At 39.0% G+C, this 21,161-nt stretch overlaps 1 protein-coding gene across 1 annotated transcript in view; it reads left to right on the forward strand.

Annotated features, from left to right (window-relative positions):
- The window catches only part of LOC135476908 (bicaudal D-related protein homolog), a 28,778-nt gene extending 13,305 nt beyond the window's left edge, over nt 1-15,473 (forward strand). The window contains 9 exon segments of the mRNA XM_064757053.1: nt 4,039-4,185; nt 7,750-7,932; nt 8,792-8,932; nt 9,938-10,111; nt 10,966-11,136; nt 12,081-12,200; nt 12,203-12,213; nt 12,627-12,747; nt 13,942-15,473. Coding sequence (XP_064613123.1) covers nt 4,039-4,185; nt 7,750-7,932; nt 8,792-8,932; nt 9,938-10,111; nt 10,966-11,136; nt 12,081-12,200; nt 12,203-12,213; nt 12,627-12,747; nt 13,942-14,091 — 1,218 coding nt within the window. The 3' untranslated portion in view covers nt 14,092-15,473.
- Nucleotides 15,474-21,161: the final 5,688 nt, after the last annotated feature.

Genomic DNA, 21,161 nt, shown 5'->3' on the forward strand with positions numbered 1-21,161 from the left:
ACTCATCTTTGAAAAAAGTCTTTTGCAGAGAGTCGAACACATTTGACAAAAGTCACAAAAGATGTATTTGACCTTAAAATTTGCCGAAAAATCCTTTGGTTATTATATCTCACTTTTGATGCTGAAACATATTTATCCCAGTGGGATATTGCCGCTATTGCTCTAAAACAGTTTAGAACATTTTTTTAAGATCAATAGAACCCTAAAGATTCTGGTAAAATGAATAACTTTACAATCATGCCCTGATAGCCTCTACGATTTCAGATTTTCAATGGAGATTTGCATTTAAAGGCAGAAGAGCTCTGGAAATTAAAAAAATAGATAGATTTTCCAGAGAAAAAACATTTAACGAGGGTCATTTTTGGTTGATGCGTAGGGTAAAATGAAATACACATAGTTTTAAAGATGGCTGTGCATGAGTACGGTGTGAATTCCAGTGGAATAAACAGATAAATAAATTTGGCTGATAGGCGATCCAACATGCTGATCCATGTAACCTGAAACCTTCTGTTCCTCAGGACTGGCCCCAATAGCACAGTTGGTAGAGCGCCTGCTTCGGATCCAGGGTCAATCCTGGGCCGAGTCACACCTAAGACGTTAAAAGAGGAAGTTGTAACTTCCTCTCTTGGCGTTCAGCATGAAGGGGATAGTGCAATGACTGGTTGACCCGTGTCAGTATAAAGGCTTAGGCGGGGAGGCTTACTTTCCTTCGGTAAGGCGTCTCAGTGAAGCAGCACTAGATAAAAGAGTGATGGAAATCCGTCCTGCAACAAGGAGGCACATCACATACACCCCAAGGACTCCCTCGTCATCATATGACTGAAAAATTGTTAAGTACGACGTTAAGCCCCAAGCACTCACTCACTCACTCACTGTTCTCCTGCAGTATGAATTAAAAGGTGAATCAAACCAAACATACCATGAAACATTGAAAGCAAACAAAACGGGGTATCAATCAATGTTTTTTTTTCTTTATTGTGTTTCTCTTTGTTTACAACAGGAATTGTACATATAAGATAAAGCGCCCACACCTGGAAAGGTATTTAACAGTGATTATAGCATCTGGCATTTGCATATGTTAAAAAAACCAGTGTGTCTATATAGCATGGTACATACGGCATGATATTTTGTGTCAACATATTTCCCTGTATCAGTGGCATGAAGAAGCTAAAAGAAACTGCATGGAGATCTTAAAGGAGAAGACAAACATAAAAGTGATGAAAACTTCATATCAAATGTAAATTTTGTGAATATGGTTGATCAATTTTATTCAAGTTTCTTTAGCAAATAAAGAGGACATTTATGGTATTTATTTCGAAAGATCATCACCTATGGTTTCATCATCGAAGTGAAAAATTAAAACTGAAATCAAATATATAAATAAGTAAATAAATTTCTGACAACCTGAACATAACTGTTCGTTAGCATTAGTATATACATGTATATATGAATGATTTTATCCTCAAAAGATTACAAATCTAAAAGATGACATAAATTCTGAATGAGAGTCTGTGTGTCAAGCATGCATTTACCAGTTGACACTGACTTCTTGTGCCTGTGCCAAGCAAATATTAAAATGTCAAGCACGCATTTACCAGTCATGATGACACTGACTTCTTGTGCCTGTACCAAGCAAATGTTAAAATGTCAAGCACGCATTTACCAGTCATGATGACACTGACTACTTGTGCCTGTACCAAGCAAATATTAAAATGTCAAGCACGCATTTACCAGTCATGATGACACTGACTTCTTGTGCCTGTACCAAGCAAATGTTAAAATGTCAAGCATGCATTTACACTGACATCTTGTGCCTGTACAAAATAGAACTGAAATTTAGCAGTGTTAAAATTCTAAAGCATGCATTTACCAGTCCCGATGGCACTGACTTCTTGTGCCTATACAAACCAGAACTGAAATTTGTCATTGTTAAAATGTCAGAGCATGCATGCAAACCAGTATTGAATGTACTGGTTTGCAAACCAATACCAGGTTGCAATGCAAGATGTTAAAGCACGCATTTACCAGTCATGATAACACTGACTTCTTATACTGGTACAAACCACTACTGAAATTAAGCAACACAAACTTTTTAAAAACACATTTACCAGTCATGATGACTCTGACCTACAGTGTACTTGTGCCTGCAAACAAAACCAATATTTATCGCCGTTAAGACATTAAAGTATGCATGGTAATACTTATGCATGGTAAAGCCTTGTGCTGGTTTCCTTTATATAACACAAAAATTTTGTTTATATAATATAAACAAAATTGTTCTGTATGTATATGTGTATTTTCATTTGAATTACTCAAAGTAATAATTTTGCAGGTTTTTTATATTAAAAAGGATTGATCATTAACCTTTGTGCTGGCTATATTTCATAGGATGTCATTTATATCGGTTTCTGCCTGGCCTGTCTTGGGACTGATATTGCACTTTAAGAGCTGAATAATATCCCTCCACAGGTTTATTTCAAACACAAGCTCTGCACATTCAGGATGTATTCTGTTAGCACGTGACTGCCATTGTAGGGCAGTGGGGTTGAAACAAGTTTGCTGTCGGCCTTTAGCATTTGCGATTAAGACAGGCTGTGGAGTTTGCTTCTGGCTTTTACCTGTGTACAAAGTCAGGCTGTGAGTTCTGTGTAATGCTGGTGGTCAACATGAACACGGATTTACAGCTTATCCGCGGATTTACAGCTTATCCACATTTTATCTCTTTGAACTGGTGAAATATAAGGCCTGCTGTAGTTTTAAAGCTATGTGTGTAGCTGATTGTTGTTTAATGCCTCAAAACACTCAAGAATTGTTCACCTTAATACACCATGATGGTAAGTTCTATGGGTGGAGGAAAATGGTGTGCCGGGAATAATTAAACCACCGTCCTTTGGCTAGTTACTTAAGAAGATGTTGTGTAGAAATTTGCACACCATTTTGGTGGAAGACAAGCGGTCATCACAAAATGTTAGGCACCTCCTCTTTATATGGTAACATATAAAAACAGGTGGGGTATTTAACCTGTTGTCTAATCTAATTGATTAGAACGAGATGCCCTTGGAGTGTGACAAGGTGGGAAATTTCTCATACATGTAACCATTCTGAGCTTTGGCTCAGAATTAGTTCTTCACTGATTCACTCCTGTTATCACAGGATGACGAGTCTGTGTCCATGTGACAAGACAGCGCTTTATGACTTAACATTTCAAAAGTTTCAACTGATGATTTATTGTTACATTTGTCTAAGATACTTTTTGCAGAAGTTTTTTTAAGTTTATATACTCGATCAAGTAGGCCTTTGGAACAGCTGCCCCAAAAAGGGACAGCATACATTAAATGAGGAAGGACGTGACTGTTATAAAATAATAGCGTTCTTTTAAAGGGAAGAGAAGACTTCTGCTTCCTCAGCATTGACACTAGCTTAGACACAGTACTGCACACTGAGTCAACGTGACTCAGTGTGCAGAAAGCGTACGGTCTATATGCGGGCCAAGATGCTTCATATTTGGTACATTTTCAATCGTCTGGCCATTGACCGTGACAGTTCTCACAAACTACTACTACTCTACATTCTTGTATATAAGAGAGACAAACAAAAATGAAGTAAGCGTCATTAGGTAGATTATACAAAACTGTATGTAAATTTAAAATACGTTTTTCAACGTGGCACCTCTGTGAGAAGAGTTATAATGGATGTCCCAGAAAACACACTCCCCGGCTCTCACTCTTTGTTGGGCCGTAATAAGGTGATAATAAGCAGTTGAAAGCACCCTTGTGACTGTTTGTGCAGTCTTGCATGTGTTGAATACCGCTTGTCTGTTCACGTCTGTATGTCACACGTGGGAATGTGCATCAAGAACTTGCCAATAGGCGGTGGTTTTACTCTCATTACTTCAGATTTTTTCACCCATAAAGCGCATCACCATCATATATAAAGTGAAAAATTCTTGAGTACGGCATGATTCAACAAATAAACAATTAACAATCCATTTGTTTTTTAAGGCTGACCTATAATTGTGTGTTTTCTTGGCACTTGCAGATTAACTTGTTGACGGGTCGCACCCAGGAACTGGAGCGTCGCCTGGCAGTGGTCACGGAGGAGCGCGATTCTCTGGCCTGCAGTCTAGAGGAATGTCAGGACCGTATTCTTATGCTCGGCAAACAAAACCATGAGCAAGAAAACCAGGTAATCTTGGGAAAATGTCTAAAATTTTTCACAGAAAAACAGTAAAACATTGAACATATTGTTTCATTTTTGAAGAACATATTGCTATATTTTTTAATTTTTACCAGGATTTACAGACCTTGCACTTGTTCCTTTTTATATATAGATGTATATATCTAAATTGGAAAGTGGTTGTGGAGGGGAGGGAGGGGGCAGCACAGGATTAGTCTCAGATTAATGTCAGTGAAGTAAGCTCCCAGTTCTCGGTTCGACATTCACACGTGAGCTAAGCTCCCAATTCTCGGTTCGACATTCACACGTGAGCTAAGCTTCAAGTTCTCGGTTCGACATTCACACGTGAGCTAAGCTCCCAGTTCTCGGTTCGACATTCACACGTGAGCTAAGCTTCAAGTTCTGGGTTCGACATTCACATGTGAGCTAAACTCCCAGTTCTGGGTTCGACATTCACATGTGAGCTAAGCTCCCAGTTCTGGGTGCGTCATTCACACGTGAGCTAATCTCCCAGTTCTCGGTTCGACATTCACACGTGAGCTAAGCTCCCAGTTCTGGGTTCGATATTCACACGTGAGCTAAGCTCCCAGTTCTGGGTTCGACATTCACACGTGAGCTAAGCTCCCAGTTCTGGGTTCGACCTTCACAAGTGAGCTAAGCTCCCAGTTCTGGGTTCGACATTCACACGTCAGCTAAGCTCCCAGTTCTGGGTTCGACATTCACACGTGAGCTAAGCTCCCAGTTCTGGGTTCGACATTCACACGTGAGCTAAGCTCCCAGTTCTGGGTTCGACATTCACACGTCAGCTAAGCTCCCAGTTCTGGGTTCGACATTCACACGTCAGCTAAGCTCCCAGTTCTGGGTTCGACATTCACACGTGAGCTAAGCTCCCAGTTCTGGGTTCGACATTCACACGTGAGCTAAGCTTCAAGTTCTGGGTTCGACATTCACACGTCAGCTAAGCTCCCAGTTCTGGGTTCGACATTCACACGTGAGCTAAACTCCCAGTTCTGGGTTCGACATTCACATGTGAGCTAAGCTCCCAGTTCTCAGTTCGACATTCACACGTCAGCTAAGCTCCCAGTTCTGGATTCGACATTCACACGTGAGCTAAGCTCCCAGTTCTGGGTTCGACATTCAAATGTAAGCTAAGCTCCCATTTCTGGGCTCAACATTCAGATGTGAGCTAAGCTCCCAGTTCTGGGTTCGACATTCACATGTGAACTAAGCGCCTAGTTCCCAGTTCCTGTTTTGAATGTCGAGCTGGGAACTGGGAGCTATCTTCAAATATTTTTTGTAATATTCTGCTCTTAACATTGCACATAGAGGTATCAAACGTGGTACATGTATGCTTTAAGACATGCCACACCTGATGGTACCAGTAATTCTAAATTACTGCATATGCACCCCCTAGCGTGGTAACTTGGAACTACTGGTACCATTACATGCGGCATACTTTGAAGTGTACATGTACCACATTTGGTACCCCTTGGTGCAATATTAAGAGCAGAATATTACATTAAATATTTGAAGTTAGCTCCCAGTTCCCAGTTCAATATTCAGTATTGAATATCAAATCAGGAAATGGTAATTGGGAGGTAAGTTCACATCTGAATGTCGAACCGGTAACTGAGAGCTAACTTCAGTGATGTCTTGAATTAGGCAAGGGTCTAGAGGCCTACCATACCAAAATGCCTGCTCTCTTGAAACACTGGGCACGTAGTGAAAATTAAATTGAATTTGAGTTTTGGTCTTATAATTTACCATTTATGAATTCCTTTGGCATATAGTTATACAGATTCCTTTGGCATATAGCTATACAGATTCCTTTGGCGTATAGTTATACAGATTCCTTTGGCATATAGTTATACAGATTCCTTTGGTGTATAGTTATACAGATTCCTTTGGCATATAGTTATACAGATTCCTTTGGCGTATAGTTATACAGATTCCTTTGGCGTATAGTTATACAAATTACTCTGGCTTATAATTTACCATTTATGAAGGTGTACTGTGGTGCCGTGTGAGATATTCACTCTCAAACTTTGCTGTGCTCTCATTTTAACAGCGTTTCACAAAATTGTCATCAGACAAAAACAACAATAATGTTGCAAGTATTTTTCTTACCTTATATAGCTAATCCTATAAAACAAATAACAAATCCTGTAAAAACAAGTAACAGTGTTATTTATTGTTATTCGTGTTTTGTTTTTTTTTTCTTTGTTTTTTACATCATGGTTAATGTAATAACAACTTTAATGTTTTCATTCATTGTATCTTTTTGTTTTAATTTCAACATTCTAATATTAAGTAACACTGAAAAACATTGTTCACATACTTCAGCTTTCCTTTATTTTATATCTTGAAATCCTTCCCATTTGAACAGACAGTATACGTACAATATACAGTTTGTGAATTGCTTTAAAACTCATTTTATATAGCTTACATTGACAGGTTAAAGAAAGTCAAGAATCAAACTTTTCATTTTTCTTCTGTTAAAGGATATGTGATATGCTTTGGTTTTATTTCTTTAAGTGCAGATTATCATGTGTGATGATATACAACAATACAAACAAATTTTTCATCTTTCACTTTGGGGCTAAAAATGGTGTAAAAGTAGAGTTTTCTTAAGGCCCCGGCTGTCAGTCTGGAAATTAAGTAGCTTGCAGAGGTGACGTCAGCGATGATCCCTGTTTAAAAAGAACTGTGGCAAACACACCGTGGGGTCTGGCCGAATGGGGGTGGGGGTGTGAGGAACAGACTGAATGGGGGCGGGTGCAGGGGAGTGGAGGGGGCGCTAATTGGCCCAAAGAAGCCATGCTGCATCGGTGTACATGTCACCCTGCCCACACTGTAGTGACACGATTCACCAGGCTCAGGGCACTTTTGGGGTGTTCACCGAGTGCGGAGCAAGATCAATGATGAAGTAATTTCTGAAGAATCCAACCGTTGATGGAAAATATGCACTATATAGAAGGGTATCAAAATACCACCAAAATGAAATTTTTTAAACAAAAATTCTGGGGCATGATTTTCTTCACTTAGCATAGAAACACAATCTTTGTTTTATAGTTCCTTTTCATGTATCCTTTAACATACTAACTTGGTTATTAAAAGATCATTATTATTATTGTTATTATTATATTTATTTATTTATTTTATTGATGTTTTACGCCATACTCAAGAATATTTCACTTTTACGACGGTGACCAGCATATATGGTGGGTGGAAACTGGGCACAGCCCGGGGAAATCCACAACCATCCGCAGGTTGCTGGCAGACCTTCCCACTTACGGCCGGAGAGGAAGCCAGCATGAGCTGGACATATATTATTATTATATAGTATACTATAGGCCTACAATGGATATACATGTTTAGAGTAGAATGTAAAATGACTTTTCTGGAATGATTTTAATGTTCTTCCTAAAGATCCAGCCCAGCTTGTTTTCTTGCATGAGTTTCTCAGACATTGGCTTGGTGTTATTTCCAGTGGAAAAAAATACATAGACATGTATATGTTCTTCAAAGAAATTTTACTTAAAAATAACAAACTTTTCTTGTAACTGAAAACAGATACGATTAAAGGGGCGAGATATTGAAGAGCTTCGTGCCACAAACGCGCAACTTGAGGACCAGGTGGAGAATATCTCTAACAGACTTGCTCCAGTGGATTTCAACCAATCCCAAAACTTATTCAGTGAACTCTCCCAGCTGTCGGACTCACCGGATGTTGACATGGGCAGCAAATCCCCACTGGTAAGGAGATATTGTCAAAATTCACTGAAGAAAAGTATAAACAGTTGAAATATTTAATGTTATGAAAACGTAGCATATGTGGGCTGACTTATGCACCAATATGCCATAAAAGAAGCAAAATGACTAATGTGTGGTCACATGGGCACCCTGATTCTTCAGCCTTTTTTAACCACCATTGTGACCAATATTTTGAAACATTCTGAGAGAACTATGGGGTGTAGAGAAATAATCTGCACAGTTTCATGAAGCTTGCATGTGTAGTGACGCAAACAAATCATATTTGGTCTCATTTTGATCATACTTGTATGCATAAATTTCTCTGAAAAAGTGGTTTAGAAAAGATTACAGCAGTAATCAGTAATTCACACCAAGATCAAGAACGAAATTATTTTAAAAATGGCAATATTGTGAGTAGCGGAATGACTTCTGATTGTATTTTACAAATAAATTAATGGCTATTTTAATTTTTTTGCCTTTATATCATCTACTTAAATTATCTCCAAATGAATTTATAGCACATTTATGGCAAGAGTAGTGTTAAAGAGATAGGATTTATGAAATTTTACTAATTGTTCAAAGAAACGAGTACACGATGGAAACTGTCAATGACGTGACAATAGCACATTGGCAGGAGTGTTTAGGTCTTCAAACAGTTGGTGAAGTCAACAAAACACTTGTGTTGAAAGTTTGAACTGCTTGTGTTTACTAACTGCGCATGTCGGTCTGTAAACTTCTGACCATACCACTGCGTCCAGCCACACAACCGCTTTGCATCATAGTTAGCAAAATGTGTAGTTTGTATTCCACCAGAGCAGAAGTCAAACGAGTCAAATTGCTTTGAAATCATTGTGTTATTCAGCCGCATGCTCTGTTCGAGACTGACTGGATGAATGAAGAGGAGATCGAGTGTGATGACAGCTTCACCATGGCAACCATGTCTAACTCCTCCCACGAATCGGAGTTTATGAATTTCAATAACTCGCCTTCAGCAGAGCACGAGGTTTGTGAAACATCCTTTTTGCCAGCGCGCCATAATGAGATACCTCTTTCAAGGGATATCTTCGCAGCGAGACAAACCAGGGATTATTTTGTTTGAGTGAAGTTTCCTGGGGCCTGTTTCACAAAAAATCTAAAGGCTAAGCTTAGATGATTAATTCAGTTAGTCAACTAGCAACTTTGTTAAACATGTTTCACAGAGAAAATATCTGGCTATCAACTAAAGCTTTTTGTATTAGATTTTTGAAAGAGCGCCCAAAATCCCAAGTCTTGTCTGAAGGTGGTGAGAGTGAAACAAATTCAGCTTTAAAAGTGTTTAAGAGTCTCATTTTTCAAAGTTCATTTTTTGCATTGGTGAAAAATAGGAATTTATTCAGCAAATGAAGATTTTCTTAAAATTTTCAAGTCACCAAAATGCATCCATTGTTGTTTTGCTTTGACTGTCTATTGTGAGAGTGATTGCCTTTCATTCTCTGAAATGAGCCCAAGGGACAGTGACTTGCTAAACCTGTGGAACCCATGTGGCTATATGAAAGCATGGTTGTGTTGAGCATTCACACATAATTCAGCCGAATTCAGGCATTTTGTTTGAGTCACCTACGTGACACCTGAAACTGTACACAGATTTAGTCATGGTTTCATGTCAAAATCTTAAAAATAAGCATAAATTAGGCAAAACTGGCCATTAGCTTTTGTTTATCCCATGCAAGATGTGTTTTGCACATGAGTAGTGCTGCAGACCATTCGACAGCTATCTGGCTTATAGTGTCTTCAGAATGGTATTCCAGTGACGCAGCATGTACTGACCACCATCAAGATATTACTGAAATATTTTGGTAAAATCAGTGTTGCGCCTCTAACAAACAAACAAACAAGCAAACAAACTGTTAATTACAATATGGCTACAATACTGTTAAAGTGGCCCCATCAAACCATCATCAAGCCATAATAATTTAGAAACTTCTGACACTTCTCAAACTTGTTTGAATTTGGTTTGCCCTTAATACAGTTGCGTAAGGAGTTGTTGGAGGCATATCGTCAGCTGCAAGAATTGTGTCGAAATTTGAAATCCAGAGAAACGGGAGAAAGTGAGGAAAGAGAGGAGGTTCACATGGTACAGGCTGGACAGTTGATGGTAGTCATTCGACAGCTAAGGGAGATAATCCAGTCTAGCTTTAATCAAGTAAGTATGTTTGGTAGATTGATACTCGTGTAGTTACACTTGTGTCCTCTAAGCCACAGTGAAATGCATAGTTTGTTGTAATGTGTAGCATGGTAAATAAATGACTTGTGATAAGGTCCTCTTCGGTGGTGGTAGATCCAGGATCAATCCTGGGTCGTGTCACACATAAGACCTTAAAAGAGGAAGTTACTTCCTCACATGGCCTTCAGCATTAAGGGGATAGTGCAAAGACTGGTTGACCAGTATCAGTATAATGGCTCGGGTGGGGCGACTCACTTGCCTTCGGTAAGGCATCTCAGTGAAGCAGCACTAGATAAAAGAGCCATGGAAATCCGTCCTGCAACAAGGAGGCACATTACATGTACATGTATTGTAAGGACTCCTTTGTCGTCATATGACTGAAAAATAGCTAAGTACGACATTTAATCCTAAGCACTCAGTCACTATGGGTAAGGTTTCTTAGAATTCACTATGTAGTGTCACCAGTCAGTTTTCTCATGATAGAATGACTGAACCTAGTAATCACAAGCTCAGATAAGGGCGACGTTTCCAATGACATTATTTAGGAAACTGTGTTCAAATAAATGCTGGGATTAAGGCATGCCAGTTTAACATGAAACATGCAAGGGTCATTGAATGTTTTCAGCTTGGGGCGTAGGAGAGTTGATTATCCAAGCTCAGATGGTGAGGGCTTTGCTAACCGACTAAGTTTTACATTTTGAAACGTGTGGGAAACGTGTGGAAAACAAGGCCTGGACTTCATTCTAATGGGGAAAAATCATATTTCAGCTCTACAAGTAATATTTTATGACATTTATTTGCCTGTATAAATAACTGTTCATTTTTCTTTGCAGAACAATGAAACAGGTGGCCCTCTGGTGGAAGAAATGAAAACTAAGATGGGAGAACTGCAAACAGCATACTCTTCCAGCCAGAAAGAAGTGGTGAAGCTGACAACAGAGGTTCAGATGAAAGACGAAGATCTGAAACAAAGAACCAACCAGCTGGAAGAATTCTTAGCAGATGTAAGATATTGCATATCCTTTGTGTAATTGCATATCTTTTGTGTAATTGCATATCCTTTGTGTAATTGCAAACATGTAACTCGAATGGCCCAGCCATGAGACTTACGATGTGAAATGAGATGCATTTTATCTTAGTCTCCACAAGAATATTTTGTGTGCAAATTTCTTCAAAAGACGATGTCTTTATCCATTGCATTCAAGTATTTACCACTGAAAAAAGATTCCACTGAAAAAAGATCCCACTGAAAAGCTCACATTTACACTGTGTCTCCTCTTACATATACATTGATTTGCACACTAACAAAAACTGCTGGTTTCCTGTCCGGCCGTAGATGGGAAGATCTGCCCGCAAACTGCAGATGGTTGTGGGTTTCCCCACTATTATGCCACCCATCGTATAAGTGAAATATTCTTCAAGTACAACATAAAACACCAATCAGATACATAAATAATTCTAACAAACAACATCTTCTGAACCCTTTCAATGTCTTTGGTGGCAAGAAGTGGTCAGTGGTGCTCTCTTGTGTGCTTGGTTGATGTGAAGATTGCTGGAGACAGATAGCCTTCCATCAACATGACGTATGATCACAATTTTAAAGTTTTTCTGTTAAGTGAAAATGTCGTGAGGCATTAAACAACGATGAAATAAAGTAAACTACAAGGCAACCTCCACCAAAGCTGCATGTAAATGTACAAAGTTCTCTGCTACAGTACAACCACATTATAATCCAGACAGTACTCTGCTAGCTGCCATTAAAAGGTAAAAGAAAAACGTGGTTATGACGAAGAATTAGTTAAAAAAATTCCTGAATCAATCCAGCTTCAGATGCCAGATCACTACCATACGTAATGGATCGGTTGTGCTCAAGATTTCATCCAAATTTTGTGCGTAACACAGAGACTGACAAATAAACTCTGACAATAACATGATTTTTCGTTCACAGTTACGGGTGCACCAGGATTCCTACAGCTCTTTACAGGCCGAGCGTGACCGGCTCCAGGACAGTCTGCTGGGAGAACTGGATGCAGAGGATGTGCTTAACCAAACCCGCGCTGAGAGGATGAGGCCATGAAACAGTGTGTATTCTTAATACAGAGCTTAGTCTTTTCTCACCCCAAGCTGACCAGCATGGCAAATCATCTAAAATTGCATCCAAGAAAGTGAATTTTTCCATGCCCGAGGTGGGTATAGCGTCCCAGCACAGTGCAATGACCTAGGAGTTTGTCACCAATGTGGTCACTGTGGGTTCGTCCAGCTCATGCTTCCTCTACAGCCATATGTGGGAAGATCTTCCAGCATCCTGTGGATGGTTGTGGGTTTTCCCCAGGCACTGCTCGGTTTCCTCCCACCATAATGCTGGCTGTCACCGTATAAGTAAAATATTCTTGAGTGCAGCGTAAAACACCAATGAAATAAATATATAAATCATGTTGATTGTTTCTATCTATATCGTGTATATGTTTGTTTAATGTTTGTTTTTTCTTCTCAGGCGCAATAAACTGGAGGACAATCTGGCCAGTGTCAAGATGGATGTTCTAAGCTTAAACAGCCAATTGATGGAAGCCATACAACAAAAGGTAGAACTGTCTCAAAAATTGGACCAGTGGGAGGTAAGCTCTCAAAACTGGGTGTCCATCATTTTCGTTCTCATCACATCTCCATTCTCATCTCATCATCATTATCATTCATTATCAGCCATAATCATTCATTGGCATAACAAAAGTGGGGTAGTAGGATAAGAATGTGTTTGGTCAGGTCCAAATATTTTTTTTTAAAATTCATCCCAAACCACATGTTTTGTGGTGGTTTGTTAGTGACCTGCCCAAGGCAGATGGGCTTATATTCGTGCCCAGCTGTCTGGTTTCTTCCTCGCATGATACTGATGTCTTTAAGTGAAATATTCCTAAGCATGGTTTTTAATAAATGACAGTCAGTCAAGTCTTCAGCAAAAGTGAACAGTCTTAAACTCTTGTGTGTCAAGTATGATATAAGCCACTAATAAAACAAATAAAACAGAAGAACGGACATTCGTGCGTGGTATTTTTATAGAAAAAAAATAAGCTGTGTCGTTATATTGTAAAATGGACACCAGATTTAAACCTTGATCAGTCGGAGGTGGACTCAATGTGCAGCTCCTGTATAACTCAGGAAGTGGAGATTACAGGCTTCGTCTAGATCATTGTCTAGTGAATTCTTGTCCGTTCTGAAAAATTTGGCCCCAGTTTTGTTTTCTTACCTTCTTTGAGCTGCCCCCGAGTGACAAACCTGTATGCACCTTTACCTAGAATTGTAATGCTGCCATTCTCTTTTGTGGCCAGTTTGCTGTCATGTGAAGACACTGTCGTTAGAGTTATGTCATCCATGGAGGTCGCCACAAACAGTCTTGCTATCACTAACAGTAATATGGCAGTTTTGAGTCTCAGTGGCACAACATCGTGGTGGCATTCCTTTGTATCGCTTTACAGAGTAATAGGGCTAATCATTACATTTAACACAAGTGGTTATAAATACAATGAAATTTATCCATAATTGATGAATTTAATTTGCTTAAAAATTCGGATTAGTAAGATAGTTCAATAAATGTAAATCCTCTTTTGTGGCGAATTTTTAACATTGTATACATGTATATGTATACCCTCCCTTTGTTAAACTGCTTTGACCAGCTCTCCATTACCTCACGCCACAAAGGGAGGTAACCATGATGTGGTAATGTTTAAACCCGAGAAACTCCTGTATTGTTTGAGTGCACGTGTGGCCACACTTTTAAAGTGCGATTGACACTGGACTATTCGTGTGTGTTACAGGTAGACATGCATGAGGTTCTGGGACTTCAGATGCAGAAGAGGATTGAAGAGGACACAGTGCGGGAGAAAGCCGTGGCGGAACTGGAGCTCACCAAACAGGACCCCACCTCCAAACCCAAGAAAAGCTTCTTCGCATTCAGCCGGCACTGACCCTAGTTTGTGCCAATCCTACTGGCAAAGAGACCTTAGGTTCTCTAATCCAAGAATTGTTTCTCTTCCAGTTCAGTTGGCACTGACCCTAGTTCAAGCTGGTACCAAAAGCATTGAGACATCACATGCTCTAATCCATGAAGTATTTCTCTTTGAGTTCAGTTAGCACTGACCAAAGTTCAAATTGGCACCACTGGCAAAGAAACATTAAGTGCTCTAAACCAAGAAGTGTTTCTCTTCCAGTTCAGTTGGCAATGGGCTCAGATTGCACTGGTCCTGGTGGCTGGAAAATTTTACTTCCAAACTGAAGAAAAGTTTTTTTATTCAGTGTAACAGCATTAATCCGTTCCCGTCATCAAGCTTGCAGGAGACTCTGCTCTGTAACACTCTGATGGTTGCCGTTGACAACTGGAGATGCTCTTGGTGTTGGATCATGGAACACCAGATCTGAAGGTTTTAGAAAAAAAACAAAAATTAGCTTTTCATCCCTGTGGTCTTCTTGTAATCTTGATCCTCAACGGTCTTTCTATTTACGAGGCTTGTGTAATCAGGACATTTTGCATTAACTGTTTCATTTTGATCATTAATAAGTTGTTCATAATTCTTGTTGCAAAATGTTCTACTGACCTTTGAAAGGTTGATCTGAGGATTTGTGGCAGGTAGGATAATATCCGACTGGAAATGTGTAAGTTTCTACACCAAAAAATAATATTTTATGACATTTTTTCTTTGCCTTTAAAAAGGCAATCCTTGGAAAAAGAAAATTTGGTTATTTGTGCTACTTGAGCTAGGCCTGGTCTCCTCCCCTATTTCAAAACACCCTGAAAATTTATACCTATGAAATTGTATAGGTATACTATATACAGTTTATTGTATGATGCCAGAAAAGTGTTTTCCACCAATGGAACCACCAGAGACTTTGTTTTTTTTTTACATTATTTCAGTTTCAATTAAATTTGATTGCGATGAATAAATAGATCTGTTATGTAAATTTGTTAATTGTACGTTATTGATGAGGTAGTAAGTTGCATTGACGAAACTGCTGGAGACCCCAAAGGTACTGTCTCTTGTTGATATACATGATGTGAATGAAAAAAAAAACATCAAAAAACAAACAAAATTTAAAGTAGAAATACTTGAGAAAAGCTCTTTATAAGTTGTTTGTTATTCTCAGCTGGTCGGTATTTTTTGTCTTGTCTCCCAAGGATCTCAACTCTTGCTTTAAGAAACCTATTCTGTTGTAACATGTTATTGAGAGTGCATTATTGCATATATTATTTGCATGCATCGTTGTATATATATTGCTTGTATGCTTTCATGCATGGGTCATTTTTTAAAAAAAAATGCTGAGTCATGCCCTAATTAATCTTCAACAAAAAGTCTGTGAAACCACATCTAGAAGTGCGCTACTCTCAAAACAGAATTGGAAACTGGCAGTAAAAACTTGTGCGGTTAAGTTTGATGTACATACAATCTACATGTGGCACAAAACCTTTTTGTTGGGGGGGGGGATTTAATTGATTGCCGATTTCTGTCTCCATGGTCAACAACTTTCACTTGTACAGCGGTAGTCAGCTTTATGAGTTGAGAATACTAAAGTGCCCAGGGTAAACCACTGGCCATTGGCAAGATCCTGATGAACTTTCTCAGGTGTTCATCTGATGTATGACAAGTGCTCTTTGAGTACATTTCACGGAAATACCATGAATGCAGGATAATCTATAGATTACCTGTGCAAGGTTCAGTCGTAATCCACCCCTTGTGTTCCCTAGCTATTGAAAGGCAAGGACACTTACAGTGGGGCGGGCCATGGTCAGCTGCCCTGCACTGTTTTCTCTTAAAAAGACATAAAAAATATAAACTGATGCACCATGGGAAATTGTGTAATTCATTATCCAGTCTTTTCAGAATTCTGAAATGCCATGAAATATTAGTGGCCATTAATAATTATATATGGCCATTAATACTTATATATGGCCATTAATATGTGACACCAGTGGTTTCTGACTTTCCCCAATTGTCTTGTTGCAGACATTACCGAGAGCTGCGCCCTTCTGGTAAATGGACTTCTGATGTAAAACAAATATGTGCATCATAATTATAGCAATTTCCTAAAATACACGCTTCTAGTCGTAGTTTGATTTTTTTTTTTTCGCCTCTGTTGTTTCTTTTTTCTCATGGCCTTTGTTATGACTTTTTTTTATATTTGAGTTTTTCTTTTTTTAAATGCACTATAGCTCTACTTATGTCAGTAGTCATGGTTAAAACAAACCAGTGGGCCGTTCTACAAAGCGTGCAAAACTGTTATAGTAATACACTTTATACACTTGCCCAAATTTACTTATGCTTTTAGAATGAACCTCTGGATCTGTCACTTGGGCATTCTAGTTTCTGATAATTTGAATATGGGTAATATACATGGACATGTAGTTCCTCAATTCTGCATATTTCTATAATTTTAAATAATTGGTGTTACAGAAAACACTGTAAATGATTTTTTTTTTTTGAAAAATCTATGTCTTTTAACATCTCATTTTATAAGTTATTGATATTTTTGTTTTTCCTGGACTCCCTCATACTAGCCAGTCAGAGACAGTTTTTCATCCCTTTAACATAGATTATATAGACTAGGCAATCTATAAATGTCTTCTTTTTTTTTTTTTTTGTTTAAATTTTATGGACATTTAGTTTCCCTTTTTGATTCTTTGTGTTAAGGAGTGCCATTTGTTTTACCGTGCTATGAGCAGTGCTGAAGGCTAAAACATTGATCTTTATGAACTCCATTTTGTTTTTATTTTCTGTTGCTATGTTACAACACATTTATTGTATTTTCCAGTGATCAACTGGATGTGTATGTGGGCAGAATTCTTTACATTTCACGCGTTGATTCATGACTTCGTAGTCTAGCTTTTTGGTTATAGGTCACAAAATCAAAAACATAGCAAGGAAAAGTCTGGGTATTTGTATGCTAAAGAAGTTTTGTGCAATGCTGTATACAACTGTTTACATTTATGTGTTTGGCATTTTGGCATGAAGTACTCATTTTACTGCCATCTACTCTGCGGCACGAGAGAAACTCCCATGTCACCAAACCCACACACAGCGGTCGTGGACTATACATTCTATGGTCAGCCTGAACGTGGATGTCCTGGCGACAGTATCAGGAATATTATGGAATATTTCCGCCTACAAGATAGTATTGCCACGAATAACCAGTGATAAACGTCGTCCGTCGCTATGATACCCTCAGTTCAGGCTGATTCGATTGTAATTTCTGCGAAAACGTGTGTCTTCATCATGTGTTATCAAACCAACTCATCCTTCGATGACTATGTAGAAAAAGGTTTAGGAGAGGAACGCCCAAGGGATGAACTTTGAAGAGAGTTTGTTGTCATACCGGCAGTTGTGGATCTATTATTAGTTTATTGGTGACTAGAACATTAGAAGCTTCACAGTGAAATCACCATGGGCTAAATATTTATACACTAGTATCAACTTTAGCCTTCTCCCACGATTGAGATTTTTTTTATTATGTTTTGTTTTTAAATGTGGGTTTTCCCCCGAAGCTATTTTTGTATATCTTTGACTAAAAAAAATCCAGGAGATGTTTTCTCCAACAAGCCATTGTTCGAATTCCATAGCAGAATACTGATCAGGAGGAAATTCCAAAAGGATGTGCATAAAATTTACACCAGATCTCGGTCCAGTTCGAGGATCACCTCTTGGTACAACTCCTGGTACAACTCCAGGTACAACTCTTAGTACAACTCTTGGTACAACTCCTGGCTATGGGGCAATTCGAGGATCACCTCTTCGTACAACTCCTGGCTATGGGGCAATTCGAGGATCACCTCTTGGTACAACTCCTGGCTATGGGGCAATTCGAGGATCACCTCTTGGTACAACTCCTGGCTATGGGGCAATTCGAGGATCACCTCTTGGTACAACTCCTGGCTATGGGGCAATTCGAGGATCACCTCTTGGTACAACTCCTGGCTATGGGGCAATTTCCATAAAACTGAGACACACATAGCAATATGTGTTACGTTAGTCCCCGAACAAAGCCATTTCTGAACTCACTCATTTAAACCCTGGTCACAATGCTTATTGTTTTTTGGTATTGAAAATCCAAATTCGGACACATTGGTCAAAATTTTAATATAAGATCTAAAATTGTATTCCAGTCTTTTACTTAAGCAAAAAATGGCCTCCTGGAATCTACCTCAGCTCTTGGAGGGTTATTTTACTAGGACTAAACAGTCCTCGACCATATTTGACTCGCATTTTTCCAGTTTCTGACATTATTATGCCCGGAAATCCTGTCAAAAATCACGATTGCGTATACATGTATGTAGGCGTACTCCATGTTACAGAAGCTCTTACGGTTTATTTATTATTTTCAGTCATCATTCTTTGGGACTGCATGCGATGTTCTTATGTTTTTATTCTTTACATGCGTTTAGTGAAGACTGTCTTGTCTGTGTTAAAGGAGACATGGGTACGCACGAATTCTCTCTATCGGAATGAAATTCCCAAAGGTTGTGAATGTAGAACTGATTATTTCATTAACATGTGAGTTACGTACTCGGTTCAGCGCCATCCAATTATAACATGAGTTCCTGTTTTTTTGTTTTCTTCTTCCGCCATATTTAAAATACATGTTTGTTTCATCAAAAGGGAGCATAAACGCAGCTGATTGTATCATTGAAGAATAAAATTGAGTGAAAAGTGCAGACTTGTGCATCTGTTTATGTAATTATATGCTGATCACCATACAGACTTGTCAAAAATCGAAGGCTAGTCACAAGTCCAAGCTTCCTATAATATTGCGTGTGGTTTTAGCAATGGGGGAAATGCATTCCAACCAACAATACGCTCCCACCAAAAGAAAGTAAACAGAAAAGTTAGAGACATTCCATGCACGTGACTTTGTTGTTAGGCGCACATGGCGTTAACGGATAGGATCACGTACTGACGCCTGCGTGGTCTACTGATGTCGTGTACGATAAAACATTCGAGCTAGTCTCGCGTGAAAGATGGCTCGGAAGGTAAGATTGTTGCCTTCCGAAAACGCGGTAATTTGTCATGCGATGGTGCGTTCACTCAAAAATTAACCTGTTAATTTTGACAAAGTCGGTTGTCTGAGTGATTCTAGAATGCATTGTGTTGTTGTTACATAATACTGTGATATATCTAACAGGATATTCTGTTAGCCTAACAGAATCTTTATGTTGAATTAATAGAATGTGTGTGTGTTATATTTAACAGAATAATCTGCTTCAATAGCAAATTGCATTCTAGCAGAACTCAGACAACAGACTTTCTGATAAATTTAAATTATTTTTTTTGAGAGTTGTCTTTTCCGTATCGGTCATACCCATTTAAAAATGTGGCATACAATGCCTGCAGGAGGTTGACAGTGCATGTCGAGATGAATGAACGCTTCCGGCTTCCACAATTAGACCTACCCCCATGTACCTGACAGTCCTATGGAAGCCGATGAAAACCCTTGTAATACACGTTAAAGTTATAACCACGACATCTCTTATATCGCGTTACCTCCCTCTGCCACCTACCCACCTCCCCATTTACAGCGAAGCGAGGCAGCAGTGTGAGGTATCAGCATATTTCGCTGCCTCGTTGTTTCACTTCGCCGTACGTTGTTACCTCGTTTTTCCTCTTCGCTACCTCATTCTGTATTTGGGAGGCTGAGTTACAGCGAATGTCCTCTTATCAGTTTCCATGCAAACCACTGAAACGTGAAGCACAGTAGTCAGACCGATGGAAAGTGGAATGGAACGATTTACGAGTCAGGCGTCTACAATATGCATTAAAAGCGATGTGATAATGTTTGGAATAATAACATTTATTTGTCTCCCTTTTGTCTTCTTATCATCTTATCAGTTAAGATGAAATTTGTGCACACCCTGTCCTTCAACCAGACTCCAACCATTTGTGTTTGGGTGGAGATCCGAGATATTTATTTGTTTACTTCTTTGATTGGTTGTTGTTTAATGGAACTTTTTTAATATAATTTTTCACATATGCGTGAAGGCTATGAGATTTATTGGTGGAGGAAACCGTAACGCCCTTGGTAAGCCATGGCCACTGGTGAATATTCCTCTAATGTAACGTACAGGAATATAGTGTGACGTACTGATTTGCGCGTCATAATGGAGGACAAATGAAATGAAGACAAATTATCTTCAACGAAAGTTCCACGAGTGTCGACTGCCACTTATATTGTCCATTTAAGTCGCCACGAACAAGGGGAGAGGGAAATATGCAAATTTCCTACCTAAAAACCCGAATTGAACCCGCGCCCAGCGTGCCTCGTGGCTTGGAGTTGTCCATCTTACCGCTGAGGCATGTCACCCTTCTGGTGGAAGTTTAAAGACTATATATATACACAACTGATTTTAACTGACCCGAAATAATTCTTCTGTTCAGGTTATTCAAATAATCAATTATAGCTAATTCCGGAAAACAGAAATGAGATGTAACCCTTATAAAGATTCGCGACGTCTCTGAACAATCACTGGTTATGTAACAATATCTCATTGTAGCCCTGTGTGCAGATGAAGCGCAACAATTCAGTAAAAAGTTATGGGCCAGATCGGGAGAGAAGCTTTAAGCAGAAGCTTTGAACTGGTCAAATGCGTGATTTCTTCATCTTTGCCCTCAGAAGGTGTAGGACTCCATGACGCTCGCCATCCGTGAGCTCCTTGGTACGAATTCATAGTGTCGAGCATCCGGGTTCCTGGCAAGGACCAGGCGGTGATAAATCACATGACGCTAAATGGGAGAAATGCTTATTTTTGCCGATTCTTTAAGTTTACAGAACAACAGGACATAGAAACTACCATATCTGATGGCTATATGGACATTCTTATTACTTCTCCAGAAATAATTTTCTTACATAAAAGCTGTGTTTTTTTTTGGTTTTTTTGTGGGGGGGCGGGGGGATATATTTTTATTATTTGTTAAATACTAAAATCATTTTCTATACCTATCGCTCCTGGGTTAAATTCGCTTTGATTCCACCCCCAATACTTTACTCATGTGACCAT

Source organism: Liolophura sinensis, chromosome 10, assembly GCF_032854445.1.
Source record: "Liolophura sinensis isolate JHLJ2023 chromosome 10, CUHK_Ljap_v2, whole genome shotgun sequence".
Taxonomy (NCBI): Eukaryota; Metazoa; Mollusca; class Polyplacophora; order Chitonida; family Chitonidae; genus Liolophura; species Liolophura sinensis.